The 20354-nt window shown below is 39.0% G+C and overlaps 2 protein-coding genes across 9 annotated transcripts; one reads left to right on the top strand and one right to left on the bottom strand.

Moving 5' to 3' along the window:
* The first annotated feature begins 440 nt into the window (after window positions 1-440).
* Window positions 441-6741, top strand: RpS7 (ribosomal protein S7). Of its 8 annotated transcripts, XR_015191454.1 has the most exons (9): window positions 441-645; window positions 772-953; window positions 1169-1319; window positions 1584-1710; window positions 2072-2230; window positions 4102-4166; window positions 4488-4611; window positions 4887-4949; window positions 6362-6741. XR_015191454.1 is itself a non-coding variant. In XM_086542548.1 (4 exons), the coding sequence occupies exons 1-4, from the start codon at window positions 472-474 to the stop codon at window positions 1659-1661; spliced, it is 585 nt and encodes a 194-aa protein (XP_086398674.1). In that variant the 5' UTR covers window positions 441-471; the 3' UTR covers window positions 1662-1728. The 8 variants fall into 8 exon arrangements, 1 of the variants encoding a protein (XP_086398674.1); XR_015191452.1 differs by having other exon boundaries at window positions 4488-4949; XR_015191447.1 differs by lacking the exons at window positions 4488-4611; window positions 4887-4949 and having other exon boundaries at window positions 5950-6741.
* Window positions 6742-6777: 36 nt separating this feature from the next.
* LOC122257439 (uncharacterized) lies at window positions 6778-13032 on the bottom strand. The gene is made up of 6 exons (XM_086542528.1): window positions 12926-13032; window positions 11928-12012; window positions 11638-11782; window positions 11384-11466; window positions 10917-11117; window positions 6778-7080 (listed from the first exon to the last, which is right to left on the bottom strand). The coding sequence occupies exons 2-6, from the start codon at window positions 12000-12002 to the stop codon at window positions 6991-6993; spliced, it is 594 nt and encodes a 197-aa protein (XP_086398654.1). The 5' UTR covers window positions 12003-12012; window positions 12926-13032; the 3' UTR covers window positions 6778-6990.
* Between the last annotated feature and the right edge of the window lie 7322 nt (window positions 13033-20354).

The following is a 20354-nucleotide window of genomic DNA, read 5'->3' as shown; positions in this document are numbered from 1 at the left end:
CTAATACCAAAATATTTTTTAATGATAGAGGGGAGTATCAAATCTTTAATAATCCAAATAAAAATGAATTATTTTTTATTGTGCATTGTTGTACCTAGTTGTTTGGCAGTTTATCTTGGTGCATGTTTCTAATTTACCCCCAAAGTAGGTAATTGAATTACAAGTTTTTCTTCTTCAATTGTGCAACTTGAAACTGTTTTTATGTCCAGAGTTTGTGATGTTATCAATACTTGATAGTTGCCTCTGGAAAAGTGTTGGAGTGAATGAGGAGTTGAGCAATACAGGAAGAAGAATGCAAGATTTAGAAGTGTATAAGAGGCTTTTTTATGTTTTTATTGTGTTGATGTTGATGATGAAATTGATTTATTACGATATTTTAGCCCCCTTACTTCACAAAATAAGTACTTTTTTTTTATACAAATGCAAAAACTTTGCACTGCATTATTTACTAATTCAAAATGTTCTTTCCAGATGCCACAATTCTGCAACGGCAAAATCACCAAGCAGTCGGCTGATCAGCCCGATGAGTTCGAAACCTCCATCGGGCAGACTCTGCTCGACCTGGAGATGAACTCAGAGCTGAAGGCTCAACTCCGTGAACTTACCATTACTGGAGCCACACAGATCGATGTTGGAGACAAAAAGGTGAGCTGAAGATTAAATTTGGAAGGAAGTTCTGGATGTATGCATTCCGTTTTGAAGCTGAATTACAGATGTTTACCCGCATGACTTCGTTTTGTCAAAGGCTGATTTTAATTTGTTCCTTTTCAGTGCATTTCAATCTTTGTGCCAGTTCCCCTGTTGAAGGCATTCCAGCGAGTTCAGCAGCGTCTCGTACGTGAGCTGGAGAAGAAATTCAGCGGAAAGCATGTTGTCGTCATTGCCCAGCGCCGTGTTGTGGCCAAGCCCTCACGCAAAATGAAGAATCCTCCCAAGCAGAAGAGGCCCAGGAGGTAATATTTTGAAGCGGTAATTTGTTATCTAATAGTGTGAAGATTTTTCTTCCTCAAATATTTGCTTATTCTCACAAGATGACACCATTTTTAGCATGAGGCACTGATTGCTAATCTCTAAGAAGAACTGAAAACCCCTGCAAAGAAAGGCAGAGAAATAACCTGACATGATCACAAGCTAAACTTTTTTTCCCCCCCCTCCCTTCTCTCCACAGCCGTACTCTTACTGCTGTCCACGAAGCTATTCTGGAGGATCTGGTTTACCCCGCTGAGATCGTAGGCAAGAGGATTCGTATCCGTCTGGATGGAACCCGTCTCATCAAGGTCCATCTCGATAAGGCCCAGCAAACTAACATTGAACACAAGGTATGTGATGGAGTTCGAGAGTTTATTTTGAACCGAAAGGTTTTTGAACGTTTAGATATCATGATTAGGGAAGTATTTTTCAAGGTTGCAATGCATATTGTATTTTGCTTTTAAAGTTTTGTAGCTTTAAAGTTGTTGAATCCAGGATGACAAACTTGCTTCATGAACCCTGAGTGTATCTCTAAGAAGACCTGACTTGAAAATCTTACAACAAAATGTATGTATAGATATATTTTTGTACTCAAGATGGGACTTTTATTGCAGGTTGAAACTTTTGCTGCTGTCTACAAGAAACTGACTGGCAAGGTGGTGACCTTTGAGTTCCGTGAAGCCTATTTGTAAATGCAGTGAATAAAGAAAGAAAAAAAAAAATTCTTTTCATTACTTCCTGGTATGGATATGGGATGATCAGAAGGGTTAGCTGTATCAAGTAATTTCTTTGAGGTTGAAGCTATTTACCACTTGAGATTAATGTGTTTTAATAATTAGTGATGACTTGTGCTTGTATCATGTAAATTAGAACACATTTCATTAACTAGTATTAAAATCTACAGTATGAAGTTCATGATAAAATATGTGGCATAATTGTTTAATTGTGGCTGTTCAAGTGTGAGTATTGTTCTTTAAGTGTGAATTATTTATTTTCCATAGTTTCACGATTATATATTTTTTAGATTTGTCAATGTCCATTTTGGTAAATATAAATGCTAATATTTTTGTACAACTTCCTTTGGCTATGCTTGTTTTGCCAGACTGGAGGGTGAATATTTCAAAGTAACTTGACTTAAAAGTAGATCAACTGGTCTATGGAGAATGAAGAACAAATTAGACCTTGTGTCTATTAATGAGGTATCCTAGGATGTCCAGTGACAACGAGGTCTTATGAACGTTTTTGCTTTGAGCATTCAAAGGTATGTATTTAGTAGTAATAGAAGTCGGTCCAAAACAAAATCAAACTTGTGAATTTCTCTATACTGGATTAAAGGTTCGATACTTTGGCTTGTTCTACGGTATCAGACGGTAAAAATATTTTTGGACCTGGGTGGGGAGATTGGTAATGGTATTTTTAACCATTAATGGTATACAGTGTACACTTGTCTTTTTTTCACAATGTTCCACAAGTGCTCTGTAACCAAGGAGACAAAATTTTTAAGTGGGTTAATAGGAGGGTGCTATTTAAAATCTGTTGGTTTCGTTTTCGACTGACTTCAGCACTGCTTGGAAGAAATATAGTGATAAGCAATATTTATAGAGAATTTGTTAACTTGTAATCCTAATGAAGTTTATTTTCAGGTAAGAAGAGGCTGTGTATGAAGACTGGCAAAACCAATGCTCTGTGAATACAGCTGATCATAAATGTAAGTGTGGATGATCACCTTTTTATTGAAATTTGTGGTCAGGGATGTATATGCAAAACAGTTCATTTTAAAATTTATTGAATAAGTTTCCTTGTACAAAACATGAAATATCCCTATAAAAGATAATTGTTAGACATACTATTATGTCTGCACTTAACATAATTATCCACCTAAAAATTTCATTTACAATTTGACACGTGGGTCAGCATATAGGTGTAGATGTTGAAACCGATTTTCATCCCCCAAAACATGTACATTACATAATTCAAAATTCCTTCTCAGTAAATGGACTCAATATTTTTTATTCTTCCATACAGGGTGAATGTCGCCGACCTTGTTACATCTACGTACAGTCTGCGGGATCCTACAAGTACTCTGATCATATTCCAGGATGGCCATTAACAATGTTTGTTTAATGAAAAAGGAACATCTAACTGAATTTTTTTTAGGTGTGTTATTTGACAACTGGTTGAGTGAGATATACAGGAAATTAATATAAAGCATAATTCTTTAAGTTAGTATTTTCTTCTATAAATGTAAATTAAATACTTATTAATACAAGAGATTACTACTTCTATAGATAAAGTTTAAATCCATATACATGATGACAAACTTGCTTTCATGAGTGCTATGAATGTATCTCTAAGAAGAACTGATTTATTTTTCTTGATGTATAACAAAGAAAAGTGAAGTTTTGGCGTATATTGAAGGAATTTTCTTTTTCAGCTTGTATACGTGCAGATTCCTCCACTCTTCCCAAGAAGGCTGGCCTGCCAAGCATTTAAATAGTCTGTTCTGGGAATACAAGAACTGTATTGACTTCACTCCTGTTATGAAGATTCTTCATGGAATTTGTTGAAATAAATTTCTGCCTGTAAGCACACATTTTCTTGATCCTAATATGGGTTTGTAACTTTCCATGTACCGTGACGATAAATTTAGATAAAGGGTATCAGTAAAGGAACATTTTAACAAGATGCCTTTATTTGCAAGCATGTTTAACTATATCTAGCATTCAAAGGTATGTATTTAGTAGTTAAAGTCGGTCCAAAACGAAATCAAACTTGTGAATTTCTCTTTACACTTTAATTGGTAAAGGTTCGATTACTTTTACTTGTTTCTACGGTATCCAGACGGTAAAAGATATTTTCCAACCTGTGGGGTGGGGATTTTCTTCATGGTATTTTTAAACAACCATACTCATTTACCAATGGTATACAGTGTACACTTGTCTTTTTTTCACAATGTTCCACAAGTGCTCTGTAACCAAGGAGACAAAATTAAGTGGGTTAATAGGAGGGTGCTATTTAAAATCTGTTGGTTTTGTTTTCGACTGACTTTAGCACTGCTTGGAAGAAATATAGTGATAAGCAATATTTATAGAGAATTTGTTAACTTGTAATCCTAATGAAGTTTATTTTCAGGTAAGAAGAGGCTGTGTTTGAAGACTGGCAAAACCAATGCTCTGTGAATACAGCTTATCATAAATGTAAGTGTGGATGATCACCTTTTTATTGAAATTTGTGGTCAGGGATGTATATGCAAAACAGTTCATTTTAAAATTTATTGAATAAGTTTCCTTATACAAAACATGTGAAATATCCCTATAAAAGATAATTTGTTAGACATACTAGTATGTCTGCACTTGACAAAATTATCCACCTAAAAATTTCATTTACAATATGACATGTGGGTCAGCATATAGGTGTAGATGTTGAAGCAGATTTTCATCCCCCCAAAACATGTACATTGCATAATTCAAAATTCCTTCTCAGTAAATGGACTCAATATTTTTTATTCTTCCGCACAGGGTGAATGTCGCCACTTGTGTACATCTACAGCAGTCTGAGGGGGATCTACAGTACCCGTGATTAGATTCCAGGATGGCCAAACAATGCTTGTTTGATGAAAAAGGAACATCTACTGAATTTTAGGTGTGTATTGACAACTGTTGAGGTGTGATATACAGGAAATTAATATAAAGCATAATTCTTTAAGTTAGTATTTTCTTCTATAAATGTAAATTAAATACTTATTAATACAAGAGATTACTACTTCTATAGATAAAGTTTAAATCCATATACATGATGACAAACTTGCTTTCATGAGTGCTATGAATGTATCTCTAAGAAGAACTGATTTATTTTTCTTGATGTATAACAAAGAAAAGTGAAGTTGTGGCGTATATTGAAGGAATTTTCTTTTTCAGCTTGTGTACGTGCAGATTCCTCCACTCCTCCCAAGAAGGCTGGCCTGCCAAGCATTTAAATATGTCTGGTTCTGGGAATACAAGAACTGTAGGACTTGACTTTTTCACTCCTGTTATGAAGATTCTTCATGGAATTTGTTCGATGAAATAAATTTCTGGTCCTGTAGCACACCAATTTTCTTGATACCTAATATGGAGAGACGTTTTGGAAAACTTTTTCCATGTACCGTGACGATAAATTTAGATAAAGGGTATCAGTAAAGGAACATTTTAACAAGATGCCTTTATTTGCAAGCATGTTTAACTATATATAGCATTCAAAGGTATGTATTTAGTAGTTAAAGTCGGTCCAAAACGAAATCAAACTTGTGAATTTCTCTTTACTGGAGTAAAGGTTCGTTACTTTTGACATTTTCTACGGATCAGACGGTAAAAATATTTTCAGACCTGGGTGGGGAGATTATCTTCATGGTTAAACATACCATTACCAATGGTATACAGTGTACAATGTTCCACAAGTGCTCTGTAACCAAGGAGACAAAATTTTTAAGTGGGTTAATAGAAGGGTGCTATTTAAAATCTGTTGGTTTCATTTTCGACTGACTTTAGCACTGCTTGGAAGAAATATATTGATAAGCAATATTTATAGAAAATTTCTTAATTTGTAATCCTAATAAAAATTCAGGTAAGAATACACTGTACGAAGACTAGTAAAATCAATACTGTGTGAAACATTTATGATAAACTGTATTCACAAACATGAAAGTGTGGATGATTTTTGTGTTCAGGGATGTATATGCAAAACAGTTCATTTTAAAATTTGTTTAATAAGTTTCCTTGTACAAAACATGTGAAATATACTGCTTACAAAAATTATTTTATAGGGATGTCTGCACTTACATAATTATCCACCTAAAAATTTATCAGATTCACAATTTGACACGTAGGTCAGCATATAGGTGTAGGTGTTAAAACGGATTTTCATCCCCCAAAGCATTTACATTACATCATTCAAAATTCCTTCTCAGTAAATGGACTCAATATTTTTTGTTCTTCCATACAGGGTGAATGTCGCCACTTGTGTACATCTACAGCAGTCTGCGGGATCTACAGTACACGTGATCAGATTCCAGGATGGCCAAACAATGCTGGTTTGATGAAAAAGGAACATCTACTGAATTTTAGGTGTGTTTACAACTGCTGAGATGTGATATACAGGAAATTGATATAAAGCTTAATTCTAAATTATGTAAATTTACATCTCTTGTATTAAGAATAAAATCCATATACATGATGACAAACTTGCTTTCATGAGTGCCATGAATGTATCTCTAAGAAGAACTGATTTATCTTCTGTATAACAAAGAAAGGTGGAGTTGTGGCGTATATTGAAGGAATTTTCTTTTTCAGCTTGTGTACGTGCAGATTCCTCCACTCCTCTCTCAAGATGGCTGGCCTGCCAAGCATTTAAATAGTCTGTTCTGGGAATACAAGAACTGTATTGACTTCACTCCTGTTATGAAGATTCTTCATGGAATTTGTTGAAATAAATTTCTGCCTTTAAGTACACATTTTCTTGATCCTAATATGGGTTTGGAACTTTCCATGTACCGTGACGATAAATTTTAGATTAGGGCATCTTGCTAAAATGATCCTTTAACATGCTTGCAATAAAATAGCAAGGCATCAGTTTCCAGCTTGGAATCTTCAATTAAAGTTGCCGACTCGAAAGTTTGAAATCTAGAATGAGATCAGATTTGAAGCAGCTATTTACATTAGCTACCGGCTTACACTGTATAATGTGGAAAGCTGAAGTATTTTTTAGTGTTGATCATATTTTTGCTCAAGATACTGGTAATTAGTGCTGAAAATGATTCAATAAATGAAGAAAATGGGAAATACGTTTATTTAATCTCTAAAGCATAGTTTCTGCCGAGCATACAAGCTTCTTGGTTTTTAAAAAAGGACCTAAAATCACATTATGCCCAAAGGCGCGCGACTACACATACACACACAGCAACGCGAAACTCGTCAAAAGACTGCAACAGACATCAATGATATAGATTAGATTATTAAAAACAAGCATAAACAAAGTCTACACAATTTAATAGTCTCCCTTCTTGCCGTCACCCTTCAGAGTCGCTGGGCATTCCTCTTCCAGCTCCACGTGGTCATACCCGCTATCTTTTCTCATCTGAAAAAAAAAGTTATATAATCATATATCCAAATCTTACAGAAAATGTTTTAAAAATGTTTTTTAACAGGAGTAAAGAATAGTGACATTAAGGGAAAAAAAAAGTATTATAATTTACAGTAACTCCACAGTTTACGAGTTTAAAATGGATGCATTCTGATTACATCTAAATTACTTCATTCTAATGAAATAGCCAAATCGTGTCAATTACATCCCCGGCGCCGTAAATGCACTCTTTCTTATTTACAACCGTTTCTGCAAACTGGTCTGCTTAAGCATGTTTACAGTCATGGGTTTTTTACCCGTGTGGTTGTGGGTCTGAGCCTAAGCGTGTATCTACAGGTAATGTTTTTTTTATCTGTATTTATGTGCGGATGTGGGTATGTGTTTACATATTTGTATGTCTGATCGGCGATTATTTACATGTGGAGGTGAACATGGGGGAAAATAAACTGTAAACACTTATTTTGGAAAAAAAAAAACATTCAAGAAAGATAGAGGTTTCGCGACTTAGGAAATTCATTTATAATCATCCCATTTAATATGTATCATTAAATTTGTTAGTATATTTACTGGATAGATTCGTTGCGATAGCATCGATTCATCATTATTATTTTTATTATTGTGGTGGTGGTGGACGTGTGTAGATAAAGTATTTAAAACTTTACTGCTTCGCCCAACATCTATGTATGTTTATGACCGTGTGATTATGCAGGGGTGTGGGTGTGATTGTAATTGTACAGGGGCGTGGGTGTGGGTGTGATTGTAATTGTACAGGGGCGTGGGTGTGGGTGTGATTGTAATTGTACAGGGGCGTGGGTGTGGGTGTGATTGTAATTGTACAGGGGCGTGGGTGTGGGTGTGGGCGTGTCTGGTCGTGCAGGGGCGTGGGTGTGGGTGTGGGCGTGTCTGGTCGTGCAGGGGCGTGGGTGTGGGTGTGGGTGTGGGCGTGTCTGGTCGTGCAGGGGCGTGGGTGTGGGTGTGGGCGTGTCTGGTCGTGCAGGGGCGTGGGTGTGGGTGTGTCAGTGCAGGGGCGTGGGTGTGGGTGTGGGTGTGTCAGTGCAGGGGCGTGGGTGGGGGTGTGGGTGTGTCAGTGCAGGGGCGTGGGTGTGGGTGTGGGTGTGTCAGTGCAGGGGCGTGGGTGTGGGTGTGGGTGTGTCAGTGCAGGGGCGTGGGTGTGGGTGTGGGTGTGTCAGTGCAGGGGCGTGGGTGTGGGTGTGTCAGTGCAGGGGCGGGGGTGGGGGTGTGGGTGTGTCAGTGCAGGGGCGTGGGCGTGGGTGTGGGTGTGTGTCAGTGCAGGGGCGTGGGCGTGGGTGTGGGTGTGTGTCAGTGCAGGGGCGTGGGCGTGGGTGTGGGTGTGTCAGTGCAGGGGCGTGGGTGTGGGTGTGGGTGTGGGCGTGTCTGGTCGTGCAGGGGCGTGGGTGTGGGTGTGGGTGTGTCAGTGCAGGGGCGTGGGTGTGGGTGTGGGTGTGTCAGTGCAGGGGCGTGGGCGTGGGTGTGGGTGTGTCAGTGCAGGGGCGTGGGCGTGGGTGTGGGTGTGTGTCAGTGCAGGGGCGTGGGCGTGGGTGTGGGTGTGTCAGTGCAGGGGCGTGGGCGTGGGTGTGGGTGTGTCAGTGCAGGGGCGTGGGCGTGGGTGTGGGTGTGTCAGTGCAGGGGTGTGGCGGTGGGTGTGGGTTGGTCAGTGCAGGGGCGTGGGCGTGGGTGTGGGTGTGTCAGTGCAGGGGCGTGGGCGTGGGTGTGGGTGTGTCAGTGCAGGGGCGTGGGCGTGGGTGTGGGTGTGTCAGTGCAGGGGCGTGGGCGTGGGTGTGGGTGTGTCAGTGCAGGGGCGTGGGCGTGGGTGTGTCAGTGCAGGGGCGTGGGCGTGGGTGTGGGTGTGTCAGTGCAGGGGCGTGGGCGTGGGTGTGGGTGTGTCAGTGCAGGGGCGTGGGCGTGGGTGTGGGTGTGTCAGTGCAGGGGCGTGGGCGTGGGTGTGGGTGTGTCAGTGCAGGGGCGTGGGCGTGGGTGTGGGTGTGTCAGTGCAGGGGCGTGGGCGTGGGTGTGGGTGTGTCAGTGCAGGGGCGTGGGCGTGGGCGTGGGTGTGTGTGTGGCTGTGCAGGGGGGTGGGCGGGGGTGTGGGTGTGGCAGGGCGTGGGTGGGTGTGGTGTGTCAGTGCAGGGCGTGGGCAGGGTGTGGGTGTGTCTGTGTGGGGGGGTGGGCGTGGGTGTGGGTGTGTGTCAGTGCAGGGGCGTGGGCGGGGGTGTGGGTGTGTGTCAGTGCAGGGGCGTGGGCAGGGGTGTGGGTGTGTGTCTGTGCAGGGGCGTGGGCAGGGGTGTGGGTGTGTGTCTGTGCAGGGGCGTGGGCAGGGGTGTGGGTGTGTGTCTGTGCAGGGGCGTGGGCAGGGGTGTGGGTGTGTGTCTGTGCAGGGGCGTGGGCAGGGGTGTGGGTGTGTGTCTGTGCAGGGGCGTGGGCAGGGGTGTGGGTGTGTGTCTGTGCAGGGGCGTGGGCAGGGGTGTGGGTGTGTGTCTGTGCAGGGGCGTGGGCAGGGGTGTGGGTGTGTGTCTGTGCAGGGGCGTGGGCAGGGGTGTGGGTGTGTGTCTGTGCAGGGCGCGGGCGGGGGTGTGGGTGTGTGTCTGTGCAGGGGCGTGGGCAGGGGTGTGGGTGTGTGTCTGTGCAGGGGCGTGGGCAGGGGTGTGGGTGTGTGTCTGTGCAGGGGCGTGGGCAGGGGTGTGGGTGTGTGTCTGTGCAGGGGCGTGGGCAGGGGTGTGGGTGTGTGTCTGTGCAGGGGCGTGGGCAGGGGTGTGGGTGTGTGTCTGTGCAGGGGCGTGGGCAGGGGTGTGGGTGTGTGTCTGTGCAGGGGCGTGGGCAGGGGTGTGGGTGTGTGTCTGTGCAGGGGCGTGGGCAGGGGTGTGGGTGTGTGTCTGTGCAGGGGCGTGGGCAGGGGTGTGGGTGTGTGTCTGTGCAGGGGCGTGGGTGTGGGTGTGTCTGTGCAGGGGCGTGGGCAGGGGTGTGGGTGTGTGTCTGTGCAGGGGCGTGGGTGTGGGTGTGTCTGTGCAGGGGCGTGGGTGTGGGTGTGTCTGTGCAGGGGCGTGGGTGTGGTGTGATGGTTTGTGCTTGGGCGAGCGAAATGCAAGCACATGTATGAGAAAAGCATATTTTAGATTGTATAACAACCTTTGCTCTACACGAAGTATTTCCGATTTATGAACAAGCATGTAATGAATGAATGAATGTATGTATGTATGTATGTAATATTGTCTGGATTTGTAGTTTTTGAACATTTTAATACTTTAATTACTACTACTAATACTATATAAAATCTACTAAATACATCATAATAAAACGGATTAGTTTTCGAAATACTCAAGGCATAGCTACCGATACAAAAAAATACGAAGAATAGTGTCAGGATAGGAGTTAGTAAGCGGCATAATACGTGAAATTTTATTGTTATAAAGTTCTCCAGATTTATATACAATGGCACAGGCAAAACGAGACGGATAAATGATATTAACAGGTCTTTTTTTATTTACACATTGTGATTTAAATGTAAATTCGAAAGGAGTTAACCATGCAGGGAATTGTGAATAAAGAATTTCTACCCAAAATTAACCCGATATTAGTTCCTTTCGGACAAAAAAAAAAGTGGTCTTTTGAGAAGGGTAAGTACTTTCATAAAGAAAACTATCCGAAAGAGAGGAAAACATTTAATTTGAAAGCTAGGGAGAAAACTTTCAAGGGTGGAAAAAAAATTGTTACTTAGCACTACCCAGCAATAAGCTCACCAATTGTGCACATGCACAGAGATGCCAGGAACCTGGTTTTCAAACAGTGGGGGGAAACCGCTTATATTTTCGTACCTGGAGATAGTGCGCACGGATCACGAGGAGGAAATAAGTCTCCAGGAAAATGTAGAGAGAAGCTACCACGGCTATGACAGCCATGGCCTTCAATTCGCCAAAGACTATCAGAGCAATACAAGTTCCTGCGCCAATCATGATGGCAAAGATGACGTAGAGCAGACGGAGAACCATGTAGGGAATCATAAGACACGGGTCGTTCTGGAAAAAGAAAAAGGAAAAAATCGTTTATCAATAAAAATGTACACTTGCATATGTTGCGTTACCTTCATTTCTTTCAACACCTTTCCATCTAGTTCACACAAGTTCACAACTATCTCCGGTAATTATGCACATCAAATTAACATTCAAAACTTTGATATTCCTCTCTTGCATTGAACTGAACACTGCAAGTTTATCACCCATCCTTCCTAATATCTGCAACAGGTCACCATATTTCCGGAGGCAACTGAAACTGGAAGAAATACCTTTGAGACGCCGTGAATGAGGAGAGAACTGATGATCACTTGAATGATGTAGAGCAGCATGAGCGTTGCTCCACCCAGCATGACTGGAAAAGAATGCATAATTAACTAAATTATCCTTTCTAGAGAATGCATAGCATTTTCTAAAAAAAAAAGAATAAAAAAATAAATAAAAAAAGGGGAAAATAAGCATGGTGTTCTTAATCTAACGGTTTGTCTAGACACAGTAAAGAAATAAAAAAAAACCTTCCACTTGCCAATGTGTTTTGCGCTGTTTCTGCAAGCCACCAGGTCCTCAGCTTGCAGGTTTTCAAGGCAGAACTTCTTGACTTCGCTATCCACATTCTGGTCATGGTTGGCGTAAATGTTGACGAGGTTCAACATGCCAAAAATGCCACAGATCTTAAAAAAAAAAAATAGTGATGAAGTACAAAACCAAAACAGAAATAGAAAAAAATATATTCACATTAGTATACACGTAACACCCACCCTGCTACAAATTTACATAATCAGGCGAAAACTAAAGCGAAAGTCCCCTCGTACTCACGACTGAGAGCGAAGCCAGAATCAAACTTCCGGTTCTTCGTGTGAAACAACAGCATCCTTCCGGCTGCCAGATCATCTTGCAAATCCTAGGAGAGGAGAATACATATATAAATACATAACTCAGACTTAGCATGCCCTATAATCGACCAAGATTTAACACTGAATGGCTTGGCTTCTTATGTGACAAGTTAAAAGTCAAGTTCTACAGTGCTAGAATATCCACATTAGCTTTCTCATGAACCAGTCCGGCCTGTCTGCAGTTAACCCGAGTTTCACCATGAATGGGGGTCATGTTTTTTTTTTCATCCTCTAGAAAGCCCTACTAAAGTTTCCCGAAAGTTCAATATATTTAATTTGGATTTTTTTTTTGTCGCATTTTATTTAGCTATAAGTCGACTATGGTATCTACATTGCTTGTGTGCTTTTGTATGTGGTTTGTCTGCATGTATCTTTACGTTTGTGAATGCATGTGTACACACGCACGTGTATATGTTGAGGCTTCATTCTTGATGTATGTGTATGCATTTTCATGTACGCGACTGTATTCCATTTGAAGTTTTAATCCCCCCTCCCCATAAAACATATAAACAACAACAAAATAAAGCGTGCACACACTCATCTCACATCTGCAAAATGGTAAAAATAATCAACACGCTTCATCAGCTATCTAATTGACACAGATGTTATCGATTTTCTCTCTCTCTCCAAAACTCGGGGTCACTCGTTCCCTTGCTCTAACCTGTCCTTAATTTACTTGGGTTTTCCTATTTTAGAGCCACGTCAGTTAACCCGAAGATTAGATAGCAGCTATGTGGATATTCTGCCACTTAGATTTCCTGCTTTTGAGGAGAATTAAACAAGCAGAGATGACATTTGGGCGATATATATATAAATGTATATAAATACTTATATCAATCTGACAGAAAACAGAATAATATCTACACACTCGCTCTTCCTCTCAACACACAAACCCACACGAGAATATCTCTTCTTACTCACCGGATTCAAGCAACAGTCACCCTCAAAAGCAACACGTGAGATAACCGGATGTTTTTGTTCAAAAGGAGCAAAGACACACAGAGTGTAAGTGTTTGCTCGTCCCTCCAGTTCAAGTCACTGAGTGTAGCATGTGATGATGTGAACAAGCCGGGCTTTGGTTGTGGTAATGGTTTCCGAATATTCATTTAGAGATTCATTTTTTTTTTTTTTAAATCTTGGTGAATTTGGAAATGATGCGTTTAGCTGGTTGTTGTTGTTATGTGTGGTTTTCGTTGTTTGTGTTGATGCTTTTGCTTTGGGGATTGAGTTATTACGAGGAGAAAGTTGCATTAAAAGATTCCTGTCAAAGTTGGCAACTCGTGGATTGCGCAGTTTTCATGTGCAGAAATTGCAGGCGCAAATGCTCGGGTAAATACTGTTTGTTTTGTGTCGCGTTTATCATATATGGCATCATTTAGTCGACATCTTATAGGAAGTTTCCCTTGAATGAAAGTGATTAGATGAATTAAATACATATGTCCAATTCCTAATAGGCTATGTATATGAAACGAGCATTCATATAATACTCATTTCCCATGAATAAACTGACTCATATCAGTTTTTTTTTATTATCATAAAGTCATCAGAATATTTGAAAAAAAAACAAACTTACGAGTTAAAAGGAAATGTGAGCAACTACAACAAACATAAACTACTTATGTACGTGTGTTTGTGTGTGTTTGTGTCTGTATGCGGTGCATGCGTTTATAATGTTTGTATTTTATTGTTCATTAACATACTGTTTGTAAAGCCAGGTAATTCGTCGTAATCAAGATGAAATATTCAGCGGTAAATGGAAATCAAATGCTATATATCTAAGAGAACAATGACTTGGAATAAATTTATTTATGCGATACATGTAATAAATTGATAAATACACTCCCACTCCTAATATATGCGTAAACAAGCACATGCACTCACTTCTAGTTGAATCTATCCAATTATCAATCTGTCTACTGCAGAATCTCTCTCTCTCTCTCTTCTCTCTCTCTCTCTCTCTATCTCTCCCTCTCTTTCTTTCTCTCTCTCCCTCTCTTTCTTTCTTTCTCTCCCTCCCTCCCTCCCCCCCTCTCCCTCCTCCCCCCCCTCTCTCTCTCCCCTCCCTCTATCTCCCTCCCTCCCCCCCTTTCACTCTCTCTCTCATTCCGTGAATTGACGTCCCTTCTTTTCCTTCTTTAACCTCCTCTCTAATCACGCAAATCCTTGACTCAGGAGGTCTGCAAGAAGTCATCTGTTCCAGCTGTTTGCGTCTCGGTTGTTGAGTCTGGCATTTGATACCCACGTCATGAACCTCTCGTGGTGTTTGCTTGTTGATGTATGAAGTTGGCTTTCATTTCCTCTTCGCTTTACTTACTGGTGTTTTGTATCTTTTGCCGTTGTTGGAAGGCTGTGAGTCCTCTGCGTTAGATGGAGATTGTGATAGGGGAATGGGGAAGGAGGGTGCCGTTGGTATTGGTGTTAATTTCGCATGGTAAATAGACCAATATTGTGGATTTCTGTTGGCGATGCCTGCTGATGGCTCACCGCGAACTTGAAATGGAAACTGATTACCCAATGCCGGCAGCTGCGAGAATGACACCTCTTCTTGAACTTAGAATAAGTAGATTTGATCAGTAAATATATATAGATGAAGCAGGGATCATGCTAAACCCTGTACGATTGAAGGGGGGTACTTAACTAAACGAAAGGGTTGAATTTTTTTTTTTTCCATTATGAGTGGAATTGTCTGTTGAAATGGGAGACACGTGCATATTGAAGACAAATAATGGTACATGAAAAAAGTACAGTGCTTTGTTATGTAACTGAAATACTGATAGAATAGCTGGAAGAACTGAAATGCAGTAAGATAATACGCGGAAAGTAAGAGAATACTGGAAACATAACATGTCTTCTACTACACATTTTGTTAAAGAAAAGGAAACTTTATCTTTCAAAACACAGCACATACTTCACAATATCCGATTTTCTTTCCTGTTTCGGCGAAAATTAAATAAGCAGTTACTTCAAACAGCCATCTTGGTTGTTATCGGGCAATTGAAATATTGATTATCACTATTATTTTAGGATGGCGTTTCTTCCTGATTAGTTATAATTACTTTCACATCTCTTGCCTAATTATCCGTTTTGCATGATTACTTTGTGGTGCATGGTTCTTCCTCTCTCATCCGGTTCTGAACACCTGGCAATTTTGCAATATGGTGGAAATTTACACCTTTTATTAATGACAAATGATGATGATGATAACAATATTGCTATTGAGGATTACTGTGCTCATAAGATATGATAGTGATAGTATTGATAATGATAATTAAAGGTAAAAAGAATAAAGAATACTTTTATTCACTCGTCATTTTGCGTGTGAATTTATCCGCTAAGTAAGGTTTCTTAGAGAGAGAGAGAGAGAGAGAGAGAGAGAGAGAGAGAGAGAGAGAGAGAGAGAGAGAGAGAGAGAGAGAGAGAGAGAGAGAGAGAGAGAGAGAGAGAGAGAGAGAGAGAGAGAGAGAGAGAGAGAGAGAGAGAGAAAACATGTCCATGAATTTAACCTTAACTTCCACCCGGTTAATTAAGCGTTCACTAATTACCTTCTCATTTCCCTGTCTGCATATCATCACCAAAGTCCAAATGTTATAGAAAATAGATTCCAATATGAAGTCCTCAAACAAACCATTTCCTTTTTTTCTTTTAAATTTCCAAATTCATAACCAACGTTAATGAATACGATCCAATAGACGTTTCAACAAAAGCGAAACTACTTGATAACGAGTGAATACCTATTTACGTTGTTAACTGTAGGACTTACAATACAAAACCCAAGATTAACTAGCGTGTGTGTCAACGGATTCTCGGAATGTGTAACAGATCCCATGACAATTTATTTCTTGGGATTATGTCAATGTGATTATTTCATTCCTTTGGATTGGATTGAGTAAAAGGCTTAATTTATGAATTACCAAAGAGATTGTGAGTCGGTCTTTGCTGTGGATCGTTGCATGATCGTGTGTTTATGCTGAATATTGTTTATGCAAATAAGATGAAATGTATCGTATCTGCATTGTAGTTTGAAATTATTTTCTGTCTTATGTACAAAACGAGTTGTTTCCTTTGATCTTGAAGTTTATACAACTTCCGAGGAAAGATTAATCTAACTTATACAAGAGAAGGAATGTAAAAAATCGCTATTAATAAATCAGTGGCAGAGATGAAAGTGAAATCAAAAGAGGAAAAAAATAAATTAGTTAAGTAATATTTGTATCATCTCTGAAAATCCACTTAGCAGAAAAGCATAAAACAAATACATTACAAAAACACAAATAAATCAAAACAAATAAACCACAAAAGCAGAAATAGATCAAAACATATAAAAACGTGAACCAGAAAAAAAAACAAATGCAAAAAATAAGATAACAAAACCAAACAAATTTACAAATACGCTAACAAACAAACTAATAAACACATACATTTACCTTAGTGAGCATTTAAAGCAAGTGAATAAACACCTGAACCCATTTAGCAAACAGCTGATCAGGTACAAATGTGGCGTTACACCCAACTAAATTCAGGAGTCTCAACCAGTGCAGGTAGCCTATAGCTTCATAGCCTTTTCTAGACCCGGGATAACTATTTTACAAACTGAGGTAATTAATTTATAAAATAGGATAATTATTTTATAAACTGGGATATCTGTTTTACAAACTGGGATGACTATCTAACAAACTGGGATAACTATTTTACAAACTGGGATAATAATTTTATAAACTTGGATAACTTTTATAAACTGGGATAGCTCTTTTACAAACTGGGATGACTATCTAACAAACTGGGATAACTATTTTACAAACTGGGATAATAATTTTATAAACTTGGATAACTATTTTATAAACTGGGATAACTATTTTACAAACTGGGATAACTATTTTACAAACTGGGATATCTGTTTTACAAACTGGGATAACTAATTTACAAACTGGGATAACTATTTTACAAATTGCGATAACTATTTTACAAACTGGGATAACTATTTTACAAACTGGGATAACTATTTTACAAACTGGGATAACTATTTTACAAACTGGGATAACTATTTTACAAACTGGGATATCTGTTTTACAAACTGGGACAACTGTTTTACAAACCAGGATAACTATTTTACAAACTGGGATATCTGTTTTACAAACTGGGATGACTATCTAAACTGGGATAACTATTTTACAAACTGGGATAATAATTTTATAAACTTGGATAACTATTTTATAAACTGGGATAGCTCTTTTACAAACTGGGATATCTGTTTTACAAACTGGGATAGCTCTTTTACAAACTGGGATATCTGTTTTACAAACTGGGATAGCTCTTTTACAAACTGGGATAATTATTTCATAAACTGGGATAACTATTATACAAACTGGGATAACTAATTTACAAACCAGGATAACTATTTTACAAACTGGGATATCTGTTTTACAAACTGGGATGACTATCTAAACTGGGATAACTATTTTACAAACTGGGATAATAATTCTATAAACTTGGATAACTATTTTATAAACTGGGATAGCTCTTTTACAAACTGGGATAACTATTTTACAAACTGGGATAACTATTTTACAAACTGGGATATCTGTTTTACAAACTGGGATGACTATCTAAACTGGGATAACTATTTTACAAACTGGGATAATAATTTTATAAACTTGGATAACTATTTTATAAACTGGGATAGCTCTTTTACAAACTGGGATAATTATTTTATAAACTGGGAAAACTATTTTACCAACTGGGATAACTATTTTACAAACTGGGATAACTATTTTACAAACTGGGATAACTATTTTACAAACTGGGGTAATTATTTTACAAACTGGGATAACTATTTTACAAACTTGAATAGCTATTTTACAAACCGGGATAACTATTTTACAAACTGGGATAACTATTTTACAAACTGGGGTAATTATTTTATAAAATGGGATAACTAATATTTTACAAAATGGGATAACTACTTTACAAACCGGGATAACTATTTTACAATATTTCATCGTATCAAAACATGAAGCCACAAGCAATTAGTTACTGTTTTAGCTACTGGAAACGTTTTAACCGTATTTTCTAATGTTTTTTCCTTCAACTTAATAATATAATTCCTGTACACTTTACTTAGCTTTCGAAGTATTAAAAGTGGTGATAAGACATACTTTTATGAATAATTAAGTAAATATATTGAGTGGGACCGTATTTCGAAACATCTTGATCGGCTCTTTAAGAAATTCCTTTTTTTTAAAATCTTCCTAACTATATAAAGAGGAGGAATTAGATAATATAATACATGGGGAATAATGAGATAATGATAGTCAGAACTTATGTTTTATTGTTTTATTTTATTTGTTTAACTTTATCTGGCTTTATATAGCTGTTCCTTTGTTCTTTTTTCCTTTTGTTAGTGTCCCTCTGTGTTGGTATGGTTATTAGCAGTGATTGGGAAGTAGAGGCAATAGCAATATTATCATAATTATAACCGTTATTACTATCACTATACATCATCACCATCGCCATTATCATCAGAATTATTATATAAATGAAAATAGTTAACATCAGGTTTTTGTGTTTTCTGCTATAACTTTTGTGCCTTGGGTATATATCTATATTTAAGATTATTTAAGAGTATTTTGATACTCTGCATGCACACACCAGTCTTTACAAACATGCAATATGTTTCTACTAGAAATAAGCACATTTAGTTAGATGAACCCCTTCGAGGAGCTGGTTATTGACTACAATCTATTCGTTAACTTACTGCTGTTAACAATGTGGTCTCTCGTATAGATATAACTTTTGAATTGGGGATTTTGGGTTTATTGCCTCTTGTTATTCCTGTGCGATGAATAGGAAGAAATGACTGAGTGTGATAGAGAGCAAGTGACACACGCACACGCACGCACGCAGTCACTTACGCACGCACACACCCCCACCCACACACACACACACACACACACACACACACACACACACACACACACACACACACACACACACACACACACACACACACACACACACACACACACACACACACACACACACACACACACACACACACACACCCACACCCACACCCACACCCACACCCACACACACACCCACACATACACACCCACACACACACAATCTTCTGTCCAGCTTATTTGGTCCGCCAAACATGACTCGCTAGTCTCTTGTTTACACTTAGCATTTCCTTTTGTTTCAGACGTCCATCCATTTTTTAAAATAATTTTAAATCATTCAAATCCCTCCACACCATGTCCCATTATTATTTTTATTTCCGTGACACCCATCTCCTCCTTCTCGTATTACAACATCTAACCTCCCTCATATTAACAAGGAGTTCAATTCATTTCTTCCTGTTTAACGCGTCCAGTCCACCTCATGCTCTCGCCTGCCTCACAGTCACCTCACTTTCACTGTCCCTCATATCATGTGACCTTAGGAGAGGACCTTGCATGCTGAGGGTGATAATCCATACTGTTATATCGTTCTCCTGATATGTAAACATTTAATTGTGTATGCTTGTGATTGACCCGTCTTTTGCTCTGTATATATTTCAACATGTTGACATAGCTGTAAAGTTTTGTAAAATATATGTGAGGGACTAAGATTGGGGTGAGGATAACCTATGTTACCTCATCCTTTTGAGATGTACGTAATCACTTGTCTCAATAAACTCGTCAAAGTCAAAAAAAGTCATATCACTCATATCTACTCATGTCACGTGGTCTCTGCCTCATTCTAAGTCATTCTGAAGCTGTGTTGCTATTTTTTGTTTTGTTTTTGTTTTGTTTAGTGTTTGTGATGTGTATTTGCGATTGTGTGTTGGGATTGTGATTGTGATTGTGTGTGATTGTGTGTGTGTTTGTGTTTGTGTTTGTGTTTGTGTTTGTGTTTGTGTGTGTGTATGTGTGTATGTGTGTGTTCAATGCTTATATATTCCTTAATCGTTTTAATTAAACACGAATGCCAGCCTGTGTATTTATATGTGAGCGTCAAGTTTTCACAATATTTCAATTTCCCGCGGATTGTGTTCTGACTGTCTGTCTGTTTGTTGCATTTAATAGATATGCTATTCATGTGTTCAGTATTCTATGTTTTTACGTATTTTCACACCACCGTAAAATACTTAGTTATTAGGCGTGTGACTGCTTCATAAAATACAATCATGATTATAGAAAAGATGATATTTATGATAGTGATAATAACAATAATGCTAATGATGTTTTTGATGATGATGATAATGCTCATGATTATCATAATTTTATATAAATGGTTATGATAATAATCGTAATGAAATTCATACGATGGATGATAATCATAGTAATAATGACATAACGATAATAAGGAT

The sequence above is a fragment of the Penaeus japonicus genome, unplaced genomic scaffold, assembly GCF_977035675.1.
Source record: "Penaeus japonicus unplaced genomic scaffold, GWHDUDI00000001_assembly GWHDUDI00000001, whole genome shotgun sequence".
Taxonomy (NCBI): domain Eukaryota; kingdom Metazoa; phylum Arthropoda; class Malacostraca; order Decapoda; family Penaeidae; genus Penaeus; species Penaeus japonicus.
This window is presented reverse-complemented; position numbering and strand designations above follow the sequence as displayed.

Excerpts from the sequence above, each read along its gene's own strand:
- RpS7 (XM_086542548.1), top strand. The coding sequence starts at position 472 with ATGCCACAATTCTGCAACGGCAAAATCACCAAGCAGTCGGCTGATCAG. Across the intron at positions 646-771 it reads TCGATGTTGGAGACAAAAAG|TGCATTTCAATCTTTGTGCC; the intron begins GTGAGCTGAAGA and ends GTTCCTTTTCAG. Across the intron at positions 954-1,168 it reads AAGCAGAAGAGGCCCAGGAG|CCGTACTCTTACTGCTGTCC; the intron begins GTAATATTTTGA and ends TTCTCTCCACAG.
- LOC122257439 (XM_086542528.1), bottom strand. The coding sequence starts at position 12,002 with ATGATCTGGCAGCCGGAAGGATGCTGTTGTTTCACACGAAGAACCGGA. Across the intron at positions 11,467-11,637 it reads AAACAGCGCAAAACACATTG|TCATGCTGGGTGGAGCAACG; the intron begins GCAAGTGGAAGG and ends ATTCTTTTCCAG. Across the intron at positions 11,118-11,383 it reads TCATTCACGGCGTCTCAAAG|AACGACCCGTGTCTTATGAT; the intron begins GTATTTCTTCCA and ends TTCTTTTTCCAG.